This window comes from Capricornis sumatraensis, chromosome 4 (assembly GCF_032405125.1).
Source record: "Capricornis sumatraensis isolate serow.1 chromosome 4, serow.2, whole genome shotgun sequence".
Taxonomy (NCBI): domain Eukaryota; kingdom Metazoa; phylum Chordata; class Mammalia; order Artiodactyla; family Bovidae; genus Capricornis; species Capricornis sumatraensis.
The window spans coordinates 71513987-71526605 of NC_091072.1; the positions used below are offsets into that span (position 1 = coordinate 71513987).

Sequence of the window (12619 nt, forward strand, 5' to 3'; positions counted from 1 at the left end):
TCATTATTTACCCTTAAGAACTGGATAGTTTTCAAATGATTTGAAAGCAAAACTGAGAAAATACCTAGCACCAGCTCTGGCACGTAATACATGTTGCACTTTCCCCAAATTTAAGCTCCCAGAATAGTGCAGAGCAGTAATAGAACACTATTTGGTCAGCATGAGATGGGAGTTTTATTGGACTAGGGGATTTGGGGTAGGCATAGGTGCTGGGCGCTGGGCCAAGGTGGCACGGGCCATGCTCAGGGCACCCTCTCGGGTACGGTGCCCACCAATGAAGCCGCTGGCATGGACAAAGATGCAGCCAGGAATTCCACTGATCTGGTCCAGGGCCTCATCCCGAAGACCCCGCCATGGCTCTAGCAGGGGCAGCCTACGAGTGAGCAGAAAGAGGGAGTTGGTGGGGGCAAATGGAGGTTGTGAGGAACTGGGAGAGGGGGAGCAGAGGCCTAGGTTAGTGGCTGCCTCCTCTGATGGGGGTGAAACATGCCTGAAGGGCTGCAGGGTGGACCCCTAGGCCCTCACCTGCTCTGGAACGAATGGGGCTCCTTAGGCACACACTGCACCCGCCACTGTCCAGCCTGGTCTGTGTAGATAACGAAGGCGATGGTCCCTGCGGGGGACAGCCCTGATTCCAGCTGATAGAGGTGCTCCTTCCAGGGGCAGCCACCCTTTTCCAGTTCTATTATCTCCCCGCTTGGGTCCACCTGCAGAGGAAGTGGAGCCGGGACAGAAGGCTCAGGATAGGAGCACGAGCCCCAACAGGCCAGCAGCCTGCCAGCACGTACTCTCCAGGGCCACAGTGCCTCCTCCCAGGCCCATACCTGGAACCTCTTGGCCAGGGCCTCTTCCACCAGGGCCCGCGCTGGCAGCCAGCTGTTCTGGTAGAAATCTAGTCTCTGAAGGAACTCCTCTCGAACCAGGTCCATTGCACGCTTGAACCCAGCCTGGAAATGAGAACCATGGTGCTGGCCCGAACTTCTAACTCTGCTAGGGCTGAAGAGGCCAAGCCCACTCACTTCCTCCCCTGGTTTTCATACACCTCAGCCTCTTTTCCCCAGGCCCTCCTTACCTCAGTGTCTTGGTTGGGCTGGTTCCAAGTGGGATTAAGCCGAGCAACCCTGGCGCTCAGCGTGGTGGTCAGCAGGTACCGAGGCTCTCCCTCCTCCCACTGGGAAATCCCATTGTCCACCGCATCCACTTCCTCCACGAAGTTTTCATACATCTAAGGCAGCAGTAGAAGGGCTCTGGAGGGCACTGACTATTTGCATAAAGCTTTATAGATCTCAACATGTATACAGATACAGTCTTTAATCTTCACAAGGATCCTGCAAGGATCTCCCAACATTACTTGGACGACGAGAGGGGGAATTGCGGAGTTCAGCAACTTCCTAAATGGCAGAGATCATACAGCGCTAGGGCTGAATTCAGATCACCTGATTTCTGATCCAGTGCTCACTCTACTACAGCTCAAAGCCAAAGCCAAGGCCAGCATGTGTGGGGAGGGAGCTGCTGTGTTCTGAACAAGGAAGGTCTTGAGTTCCATGATGGGCTCTGTGGGGTGGATCCTCATGGCCGAGGGCAGGTAAATGTCCAGGTGGGCTGAGCAGGCTAGTCACTGATCCACTTATTGAGCTACTGGAGGGTCTGATCAAGCATACCCATCAAGTGGGAGAAGATGAGTACTAGACATCAAGGGCTGGACTGTGGTCCCGGGGAAGCCCCTGATGTACCAATGGCATCTCCTGAGCCTAAAGAAATGGTAGGATGCCTCAAGAGTCTGGGGGTAGAAAAGGACATGGGATATCAGTATTTAATGCAAAACTGCCTTACAAAATAGGCCTACATTTAGACACATCTGTGGTATGTAGAAAAAGTGCTACTCAGGGAGAGCTGGAAAAGAATCTCCTCTTTGCCCAGCACCAATTGGTCTGAACCCCCAACCTGAGGCTCAGTTAAAACTTGGGTGTAATTTTAATATCCAAAACATACCAACAGCTCGGACTTCCCTGGTGGTCCAATCACTAAGATTCTGTACTTACAATATAAATAAATAATGAATGTTAAAGAAACAAAAACACAAAACAGCTCATATAACTTAACACCAAAACCTAACAACCCAGCTGAAGAATAGGCAGAACTGGATATTTTCCCAAAGATCTACAGATGGCCAAAAGGCCATCAACATTACTGATTATCAGAGAAATGCAAATTAAACCGCAATTGAGATATTATATCACACTTGTCAGAGTGGCTATCATCAAAAATACCACAAGGAACACATGTTGGTGAGGATGTGGAGAAAAGGGAACCCTTGTACACTGTTGATGGGAATGTAGATTAGTGCAGTCACTGTGGAAAACAGTACGGAAGTTCCTCAAGAAGTTAAAAATAGAACTATCATATGACCCAGCAATTCTACTCCTGGGTATTTATCTGAAACAAACAAAAACACTAATTCAAAAAGATACATGCACCTCAATGTTCACAGCAGCATTATTTGCAATAGGCAAGGTGTGAAAGCAACCTAAGTGTCCATCAGCAGATAAGTGGATAAAGATGTGGTACACAACAATATGACTTAGCCATAAATGAAAATGAAAAATTGCCATTTGCGACAACATGGATGGACTTGTAGGGTATTATGTTTAGTAAAATAAGTCACAGAAAGACAAATACTGTGTATCAGTTATATGTGGAATCTAAAAAACTAGTGAATATAACAATAACAAACTCACAGACAGAACAAATTAGTGGCTACCAATCGGAGGAGGGAAGATAGGAGCAAGATGGGGTTGGGTTAAAAGGTACAAACTACTATATGTAAAATAAAATAGCATTTCCCCCGTGATCCAGTGGCTGAGACTCCAAGCTCCCAATGCAGGGGGTCTGTCTGGGTTTGATCCCTGGTTGGGGAACTAGATCCCACATGCCACAACTAAGACCCAGCACAGCCAAAAAAATTAATAAACATTAAAAAAAAAGAACATGCTTAAAATAAGCTACAAGAAAATATTTTATAGCACATGGAATATAGCCAATATTCTATAATAACTGTAAGTGGAGTATAATCTTTAAAAATTGTGAATCACCATGTAGTACACCAGAAACAAAACCTTGGGTATAATTTAGTTCAGTTGCTTAGAAACCCCTCAGCAGTAGAAGGGAAGATTGACCCAAGCAGTCTAAAACCTATTCCAGAAGCTCCAATTTAAACATTCACATTTATTCAACTTTTTTGGATCATACTAATGCTGTGTCACAGAGGAGACAGACAAGCCGAGACAGAGAACTGAACTCAACAGCCCATCTGCAAAAGACAGAGTTGACTGCATCTGAACTTTGACTTGTGAACTTCACAGGAGCAGGGTCAAGTAGCTGACCTCAGAATCATGGATCCAACGTGCATGCCAGGGCCATTAGCCCTTGTTGCTTCCCCAACCACAGGCACCTGAACTGCCTGCAGGGGGGGCTGGTGGAACCTGAAGAGGTTTTCATAATCAAACCCTTGCCAGTTTCCCAACTCACTGTGCCTTTGCCGCCCTCCACCTTCAGGCCAGCCAGCACCTTAGTCACATGCTGCCAAACACAGGCAGCCTGGTCCACTACCAAGCTGCTGAACAACTGTTTTTATGTGTGTCAGGGCATGCTTTACAGTTTTCATTACCTCATCCATGTCTCACAACCACCCGAGAACGGAGGCAGGAGAGATTACCCATCCCCCTGCGAGAAGACGGGCTTGACTGAGCGAGAGGGCGGTGGGCCAGCACAGGTCAGGAACCCTGACCTGAGCGTGGTTGTGAGTGTCGCTCTGGCCCACGGGGTGGAGACGCACATGGGGGGCATCTCTGTCCTTGGGTCCCCACCTTGTCATAGAGGGTGCCCACCATGCCGTCCTCTTCGCTAGCGCCCAGCAACTGGGCCAGCAGCTTGTGCCCGAAGTGCAGATAGATGAGTCCCGCACTGCTCAGCTTGGTCTGCCAAGGCTTCCCAGGGGACAGGGAGCTCATGGTCTCTGTGAAAGACCTGAGGAGCACAGGGAGGGGCGCTAGCGCCAACCGCCCCGGCTCACCCAGCGTGTGCAGGTGCAGGCACAGCGCGGTGGGGAGGCTGGGGAACACCGTGGGGACTGGGACAAAGCCTGGCTGGGGAGGCTTTGGCTTGTCCTCGGGGGTTAACACGGACTTGAGTTTGGAGCCCCCATGCATCCACTGGGCTTCCCTGTGGCTCAGATGTCATTTGACAAGGATTAACTCAGTGCTTACAAGATGCCCAGACTTTGTTGTAAACATCAGAGATGAAAAAAACTAAGACTCTGTCCCTGCCTTCAAGTTTATCTTCCTAAGGCACACGGACAGGGACACATGGGGACACATGGCCACACACAGCCCCCCACGCACACTCACATGAGCAACCAAAGGAATGCTCCAGCTGGTTATAAACAAGGGCTCAGGAGAGGAAAGCGCTCAGGAGAACCTTCAGGTCATTCTTGGAAGGTGAATTAGTGGGTGTGTGCCAGACACATACAGGGGGAAGGAGAAAAGGCATTCCAAGTAGCGGGAACAACATGTATAATGCCTAAGAGAGAGGTATCCATGCATCTGCAAGAAAGCAGCTTGGGATGAGGAATGAGAGGCAAAAGATAAAGCAGGAGTTGGACCAGGGCAGGCCTTGAATTCTACGCTTCAGAGTTTGAAGTTTATCTGTAGGTAAGGAGGAGCCACCGAGAGACTTTAAGCAGGCCGGAGCATGTCAGAAAGTGCGTTGTGCCAGCCAGCATGGAGAAGCGATCCAAGATCACCTGCAATGTGCTGGGTGAGTGAGGAAGGCAGGGACTTGAACAGCCTTGCGACAGAGGGCACGGAAATGGTATGATAGTTGTTAGAACAGTAGAAACCACAGCTCTAATTTCTAAATACCAGTCCAGTGGAATCACCAAGGAAGCTCATTTTTTCGTTCTAATGACTTTTATTATTAAATATTAAGTAAACACAAAAGTACCTATAAAATACTCATAAGGTACAAAGACTAATAAAAATGTCCCAGAAAAGATTCAGGAAGAAGCAAAACTAAATAGTTGATGCAAACAGATAAGACATAAGTGCTAAACTGTACACAAGAGCAAGCAAGGACATGATGAACACAAAATTCAGGATGTTGCTTACTCTTGGGGAGGTGGGGTTGGGATGAGGAAGAGGCACACAGGTACAGGTGCTAAGATAATGATAATGGTCTATTTCTTCAGCTGGGAGATCAGTTCTTCGGTGTTCATTTTATGTTTTATATTCCAGAAATATTAAATATATTGTTTTACATGTCAAAAATGGCACAATTTTTTTTTAAGTATATAAAATTACCAGAAAAAGGAAGCAGTCAATTACATCAAGTGCCACAAAGAAGTCAGTTAAGGTGAGAGGGTTAAGGTGACAGGTCAGTCAGTTAACCCTCAACCAGCAACCTGAGTCTGGCATTGAGGTCACTGGTGCCCTTTCCACCAGCATTTCCAGTAGAGAGATTGGAAAAGACCCGGCTGAATGAATGATAGGATGGATAAAAGGAATGAACTGAAAGAAATGTGGAGCCAGGGTCAGCTCTTCTTTTGAAGAATGCCTGAGAAGTGAGGGTGAGATTAGGTTGTACACACTGGGAGCATTCCCTCTCCACATCACTAATGAAAAGTAATATGTATACTTAAATAAAAGAGAAAGATAGGGAGGGAAGGAGAGAGAGAAAGAGAGAAACAGACTTCAAATATCCTCATGATACCCCAGAGATAACCATTTTAAACAGCGAGGTGTATGTGAGGGAGGGGGTTATGGGTTTTTTTTCAGTCCTTTGTTTTCAAGATGGGAGATGCGTAAACAGAGTTTCTTTCTTCAGATAAGAAGTAGAAACGCTGATATAGAGTCCCAGAGCAGGAAGTGATACATTGGAAAAGGGGCAAACAGATGGGTTTCCTGAATTGGAAAGAGGGAGTTGATTCAGGAGGGAGAAACTGAGGAAGTACCCGCAGGAAAAGCTCAATTTCTTTTGAAAGAAGAGAGACAGGATCACTCACTGAGAAAGTTTGATGAGGTAGGGGCTTGAGGCGAGGGAAAAGGATTGGAGAGGTACTGGGGATTCTGGCCTCTCGGCCAGAACGATTTCCCAGGGGTAGAGTGTCAATGACGTAGAAGACAGCACACACTCACCACCTGCCACAATCACGTGGGCCCAGCAGCCTGAGGTAGGGCAGCAAGGGCACAGGAATGGATTAATCTCTGCTGGGGTATTCAGTGAGGTAACGATAAGGCTGCTGGGAGAAAAGCCTGGCGGAGCCAAAGAAGGAAGTGAATCGGGAAGGGCCCCGGGGGTGACCAAGGCAGGCCACGGCAGACGCGAGGGCTCAGCGAAGCACAAAGCCACCTAGATGGGTGCAGAGTAGGTGGAGCACTGGAAGCATGGGAGACTGCAGTCCCATGGGATTCAACGATGAGGCGGTTCCCTTCGCTGACAAGAACCACGGCAGTGGCCTGGGGCACTGAGAAAATTAAGGGAATGGTAGTGAGTCCTCACCTCTGGTGATGGTCATATCGGTGTCTCTGAGGGTCGTACTCGCCACCCACGTCTACCACGATGTCACAAGCAGCCAGTTTCTCGGGGTCTCGGGTCCGCACGATCTCTGCATCCTGCAGGGGACACAGGAGGTGAGGGGGTTGCCAGGGTCGCACGGGTAGGGGATTAATGTCGGGCTTCCAAGGAGCAGAGGAGGGGAGAGGGGTGCTCGGGCGGGACACCTCTAGGAGGACGCGGTCCACCCCGAAGATTTGGCGGCAGCCCCCGGGTCAGTTCGCGCGGCCTGTACCTACCCGGTACTCCGGCAGGAGGCGCAGCAACGCGCACGCCAGCGCCTCATCGCAGTGGAAGGTGCCGTTGTGCGTCCCGATTCGGGGCGGGGCCATGAGGTGGCTGCGGGGTCGTTTGGAAGGTGGGACAGGCTCCAGGCTGAGCTTGAGATGCGGGCTCCGGAGCGGTGGCGGCGGCAACAGCACAGGGAGGAAACCGCGCAGGAAGCGGTGGCCCATGCAGCTTTCTCCACGAGTCAGTAAGGGCGCCGACCCGGAAGGGGAAGCGCCTGCGCAGCCCCACTTCCGGCTGCCAGCTGTTCCTATGGCAACGGGCCGCGCACCAGCATTGCATTTTTTTAAATTATTATTGCTTTTATTTTACCCAGGGCTGGACCACTGCTTTGCTACCTGGTGCCCAAAGTTGCATTAGAAACAATGCTGAGAGATCATACCTTGAAGCTTTTTGATGGCATTTTCCATCTTCTCAAATTTCTATACCACAGTTCACTTATTTTTAATTTAATTGGAGGCTAATTACTTTACAATATTGTATTGGTTTTGCCATACATCAACATGAATCTGCCAAGGGTGTACACGTGTTCCCCATCCTGAATCCCCCTCCCCATACCATCCCTCTGGGTCATTGCAGTGCACCAGCCCTGAGCATCCTGTATCACCAGCACTGAATTTTGACTCCAGTTCCTCACAGATTCCCAAGTGAAGCCCCCAAGATGAGCACTGCATCACTCCTGCTTATCAGGTTCTGGGCAGGGGCACACCCTCTTAACACTGCCCTCCCACCTCCTCACTAGTCCCTTGCCTAATGCAAGAAAAGACCACCACTCTGCCCAGTTGGCTCATTTATTAGCATTAAACACAGACCCTCTTCTTTCCCCATTCCAGGAAACCACATCCACAAAGTCCCAGGCCCCGGAAGCAGGCACCCTCTGCCCCATTTCTGAAACAAGCTCTCAGGCCTTGGCAGTAGCCTGAGCTGCTCCCAGGGTTGTGAGCTGCTGAATCTTCTGGCTCATCATCTCCATGACAGCTGTGGAATAAAAGAAGAGTCAGACCCTGGGCAGGAGCTAAAGGGGACAGCTCAGAGTTAAGGAAAATTGACAGGTAGATTACTACAGTTATTTAACTTTCAACACAGAGATTCACTGTAGAGGGCAAACACAACACCAATTTAGAATCTAAATTGTCAATAACATGAGATGTGAAAGTCACTCAGTCATGTCTGACTCTTAGAGACCCCATGGACAGAGCAGCTCCTCTGTCCATGGGGATTCTCCAGGCAAGAATATTGGAGTGGGTTGCCATTTCCTTCCTCAAAGGCTCTTCCCAACCCAGGTCTCCCGTATTGCAGGTGGATTCTTTACTTTCTGAGCCACCAGGGAAGCTCATATGAGAATAATATGAGAACCACTGGGATATAAAAACGAACAAAATACAGTTTCAAATGAGTCACATATATCCAGAAATTAATAATGTGGAAAAGATGTTTGCTTTTAGAACAGTGGTTCTTAATCCTGACTGTATATCACACAGGGAGCTTTAAAAACAAACAAACAAACACTGTTCTCTGGAATCTCACCCTACTGATTCACAGTTGATCCTTGAACAATACCTGTTTGAACTGTGTGGGTCCACTTACATGTTTTTTTCCCCCCAGTACTAAATACTATAGTACGACATGATCCACAATTGGTTGAATCTGCAAACTTGAAACCGAGGATACAGAGGGGCAGACTATAAATTATATGCAGATTTTCTTCCACTTCACCAAGGTTTGGCACCCCTAACTCTCACGTTGTTCAAGGGTCAACTGTAGTTGGTTTGGAGTCGCCCAGGTTTTCTTTTTAAACTATCTGGGTGATTCTAATATGCAGCCAGGGCTACAACTGCTAGTAGTTGGCTAGTTAAGGCTGTATTTCTTTGCTGTGTATTCATTTACATGCACCTGCTCCCTCATTCCATCCCCATTAAATAGGAACTCAAACACAAAAACACATGATTTCCTTTCTCTAAATTTCTCAAGCACCAAAGGTAGTGGGTATGTTAGACACAGAATCTAAGGGGTAATGCATCAAGATACCAAACAGAAAACCACAGTTTTAATCCAGCAAAGGGGATACTCCCTCCCATGGTTCACACTGCAATCCCTGTTTGTTATTATGGAGGCAGAAAGGGTCTGAAGAGGTGTCCAAGGCCAAGCTTACCCTGTTTCATGGCGTGCTTCTCCTGCAGAGCTGGCTGGATTTTTTCCATTTGCTTGGTAAGGAAGTCTATCTTCCTCTTGAAGAAGTCCTTGGCATCCTCAGCTGACTGCAAGGTCAGAGTGAATGAGAGGTGACCCATTCTGCACGCTAGCCCTCCCCCTCAGAGATGCATTCTTACCTTCCCTTCTACTCACCTTCTCTACATAGTAGCCAGTTCCCACGTCGATAAGCACATGTTCCACATCATGTAGCTTCCCGGGGACATACATCTGAGAAGCAAGGATTAAGGGAAAACTAGCCCAGTATGAGTCATGATTCCCTGTCAGCTAGTTCAGCTTGACCTACCAACACCCTCCTTTTCTAAAAAACGGAGGCAGGAATTCCCTGGAGGTCCAGTCGCTAGGAGTCACTGCTTTTACTGCTGGGGCTTGGGTTCAATCCCTGGCAGGGGAACTAAGATCCCACGAGTCATGGAGTCAAAAAAAAGAAAAGAAAAATTTAAAAGGAATAAGCTATAAGGCACATCTGAAGGCCTACAAACTCCACATGAGGAGAGACAGGGAAGCTGGTTCCTTATGGAGAAAAATCACATGTGCTGATCTTGTTCTGATCTCATCTGCCATCCTGCAAGCAGTTCTTACTATTCTTACCATTATTCCTTCCAGAAAGACTAGATATTAGAGCAATTAGAATGATAGATAGATCATTAGAATGACAAAAGAGGATAATTCTTTCCTGCTGCTGTTGAGTAATAGAGTGAAAAGCCAGCCTCACTTTCTCTTTAACACTCCCAGACATGAATTAGCTAATTCCTGATGGATTTAATGTTGATTATTTAAGTAATCCCTACTATGCTGCTATTCCTGTGTTTCCTTTTCAGCCTGTCCATTCTCAGGTAGCTTATGGGTGCCCTATTGCCATAACTTACTCAAATACAAGATTCAACAGGTAAGACATAATCCAGGTTTCTTAGTAACAACAGTTAGGAATAAGAGCCATAATTAAACTGAAATTGAGGATTAATAAACAGAACCAACCCCTTTGTTTCCAAATCCTCTATTCTTCTATTGCTTATGTTTTCTAAGTTACAGTAAAAATGTAAACCACCAGTTCTACCTCCCTACTAGGTTATATCCTCAGAGAGCAAAGGGAAATAATCACACCTCAATTCTAAACGCATACACCTGGGTGCTCACCAAGCATTAATTAGTTGCTGGCCTTAGGTTAGACAGCAGAGCTAAGCTTGTGTTAACAGCAGTCTCAGAACCATCTAGGCACTCTGGAATAATCAAAATCTCCCGGCCTTTTTTGAAGGTTGTTAAGTGTGAGGGAGAAAACGAGAGGGCAGGGAAAAGGCTCCTGCGGAAAGGATACAGAACTCGTCAGTGGGACAAGTAATTCTTTACCTGTGAAAGCAATGAAGACAAACATGTGGGGAAGGTTGGCAGCTCCAACTTTTAAAGGGAGTTTCGAAGCGGCACGGCGCCCGAAAACTATACGAAAAGGACGAAAATAGAGGCAACAGGAGCAGAAAAATGTCCTGGACATTTCAACTCTAGATAAGCAACATGCAAAGGGCTCCTGCAGCGGTATACAATACGTAATGGACTGCTCTCTCGTCTCAGGTAAGAAAACTGGACTAGGAGGCGGGAAGAGAAGCCGGCTGGCCACATCTCCCAGGTTCCCTTCGCACGCCTACCCCGTACCCTCGTTGTTTTTCTTCAGCACGTTCAGACAGTCCTTGGCTTCCACATACTTGGTCTGAACCACCTTGAGCTGGGCAATGGACGTGGACAAGAACTCCACCTCCTACAGAGAACAGGAATAAGGGTCAGGGTGGGGGCTCGCGGGAGAAGCGGGCACTGCCAGAGAAGGGGCGGGTCCTGGGACGGGGTGGGGGTTTCGCCTGGGAAGGGAATTCTCCCCAAGAGGGGAAGAGTGGGGGGCAAGGAAGTACGCGCTGGGGGGGGGAGGGAAGTGAGGCGGGAAAGGGGTGCTTTCGGAGCCTATCCCCACCTGGTCCAGTTGGTTCTTGAGCATTTCTAGCTGCGGCAGATTCAGCTCGGTGATGTTAACCGACTGCGCCATGTTGGGAAGGAGGGCTTATGAAGCGGAAGCCCTCCGGGAGAGCAACGCTCTAGCCGTCCTCTGCGTATCTCGATGGCTACGCCTGGAGGCCTTGCAGCGCTAGACGTCTCTATGGTCCTTCAACCCAGAAGAGAAGGAAGCTCGCGGCGGGGCGGAGGGTACGGAATCTTCGGCGTGACTTCCCATGGAATAGAAAGGGCTGCGGCGTTTTCTTTTCACAAAATATCCCAAGCCTCGCATAATCAAGTTCTAACAGGATTCTTATGCTCAAGAAACTTAATCTTACTCAGGCCTTGGGACTTCCCTGGTGGTCCAGTGGTTACGAATCCGCCTGCCAATGCAAGGGAAAGGGGTTCCATCCCTGGTGCGGGAAGATCCTACATGCCAAGGATCAACAAAGCCCCTTGTGCAGCAACTGCTGAGCACAGCTCCTGCAAGGGGCAGCTACTGAAGCCTGGGCGCCTAGAGCCTGTGCTCGGCAACAAGAGAAGCCACCGAAATAAGTCCACACACCCACTATGAAGTGTAGCCCCTACTCCCTGCCACTAGAGAAAACCCGCGCAACACCATAACCACAGCGGTGATATAAACCTGGTGACAACAGGCAAGGAAGAAGCTTGGGAAGTTCTAGGAGCAAGGGACGGGGGGACAGTAGCATTATGAAAGGGATGCTTCGCGCAGATGAAGCCAGAGTCTGGCGGTTGAGAGAACAGGAAGGAGGCACGTTATGACCCACAGTACAGCAGTAGCTTTATTAATCAACACAGTGTTTTACCATGAGCTAGAAGTGAAGGATCCATGAGTGTAAGATACATAGTTCTGAGCTTAACAATCTAGTTGGGGAGAGGAAAACCATACATAAGTCGCAAAACTTCCCAATGTGTATGTGTGTGTTAGTTGCTCAGTCACGTCCAACACTTTGCGATCCCATGGACTGTAGCCCGCTAGGCTCCTCCAGGCGAGAATACTGGGGTGGGTTGCCATTTCCTTCTCTGGGGGAATCTTCCAGACCCAGGGATTGAATCCAGGTCTCCTGCATTGCAGGCAGATTCTTTACCATCTGAGCTACAAAAACTCTCCAGAACCTGCTGCTAAAGTGCATGGCACTGACAAGTGTAATAGCTGAATGTGGGGGAAGGACAATATCCACTTAGGAGGGGGCAGGGCAACTGAGGCAGTAAAGCTAATGTCATTCCGAGGATACCAGAGGCAGGAAGTCAAGATAGATATGAGTGTACCTGGCCAAGACATTCTCAATGGATCTATCTCTACCTTTACTCAGGGCTTTGTCCCCACTTAGATCATTTTGATGCCCTGCTCTCCTTTAGCTTTGTCTGCTGAGGCCAAGCCAGGTCCTGTGGTTTGCCTCTCTTCCTGATGCTCTCAGACTTGGACTGTTGCAAGTTGTTCTTATCTATAGAACCATATAGTGGGAAGTGGGCATCTTATCTTCAGATGTTCTCAGAGAAACTACACAAAACA

At 48.4% G+C, this 12619-nt stretch overlaps 2 protein-coding genes across 3 annotated transcripts; both read right to left on the reverse strand.

Annotated features, from left to right (window-relative positions):
* Positions 1-174: 174 nt before the first annotated feature.
* Positions 175-7064, reverse strand: MYG1 (MYG1 exonuclease). Its single transcript, XM_068970324.1, has 7 exons — positions 6849-7064; positions 6556-6668; positions 3867-4026; positions 1073-1225; positions 825-947; positions 526-707; positions 175-373 (listed from the first exon to the last, which is right to left on the reverse strand). The coding sequence occupies exons 1-7, from the start codon at positions 7062-7064 to the stop codon at positions 175-177; spliced, it is 1146 nt and encodes a 381-aa protein (XP_068826425.1).
* A 624-nt stretch (positions 7065-7688) lies between these two features.
* On the reverse strand, positions 7689-11148 carry PFDN5 (prefoldin subunit 5). Of its 2 annotated transcripts, XM_068971254.1 has the most exons (6): positions 11066-11148; positions 10756-10858; positions 10424-10455; positions 9244-9318; positions 9050-9155; positions 7689-7875 (listed from the first exon to the last, which is right to left on the reverse strand). In XM_068971254.1, exons 1-6 carry the CDS (start codon positions 11135-11137, stop codon positions 7799-7801), a joined length of 465 nt encoding a protein of 154 aa, XP_068827355.1. In that variant the 5' UTR covers positions 11138-11148; the 3' UTR covers positions 7689-7798. The 2 variants fall into 2 exon arrangements, with proteins under 2 accessions (XP_068827355.1, XP_068827356.1); XM_068971255.1 differs by lacking the exons at positions 10424-10455; positions 10756-10858 and having other exon boundaries at positions 11066-11137.
* Positions 11149-12619: the final 1471 nt, after the last annotated feature.

Bases quoted from the DNA above. Each gene is read 5' to 3' on its own strand.
- MYG1 (XM_068970324.1), bottom strand. From the start codon at position 7,064: ATGGGCCACCGCTTCCTGCGCGGTTTCCTCCCTGTGCTGTTGCCGCCG. The intron at 1,226-3,866 runs GTGGGGACCCAA...CTGCTGCCTTAG, and splicing joins TGGGCACCCTCTATGACAAG to ATGTATGAAAACTTCGTGGA. The intron at 948-1,072 runs GTAAGGAGGGCC...TCTCATTTCCAG, and splicing joins AGCCCAACCAAGACACTGAG to GCTGGGTTCAAGCGTGCAAT.
- PFDN5 (XM_068971254.1), bottom strand. From the start codon at position 11,137: ATGGCGCAGTCGGTTAACATCACCGAGCTGAATCTGCCGCAGCTAGAA. The intron at 10,859-11,065 runs GTGGGGATAGGC...TGTTCTCTGTAG, and splicing joins TCAAGAACCAACTGGACCAG to GAGGTGGAGTTCTTGTCCAC. The intron at 7,876-9,049 runs GTAAGCTTGGCC...TTTATTCCACAG, and splicing joins GAAGCACGCCATGAAACAGG to CTGTCATGGAGATGATGAGC.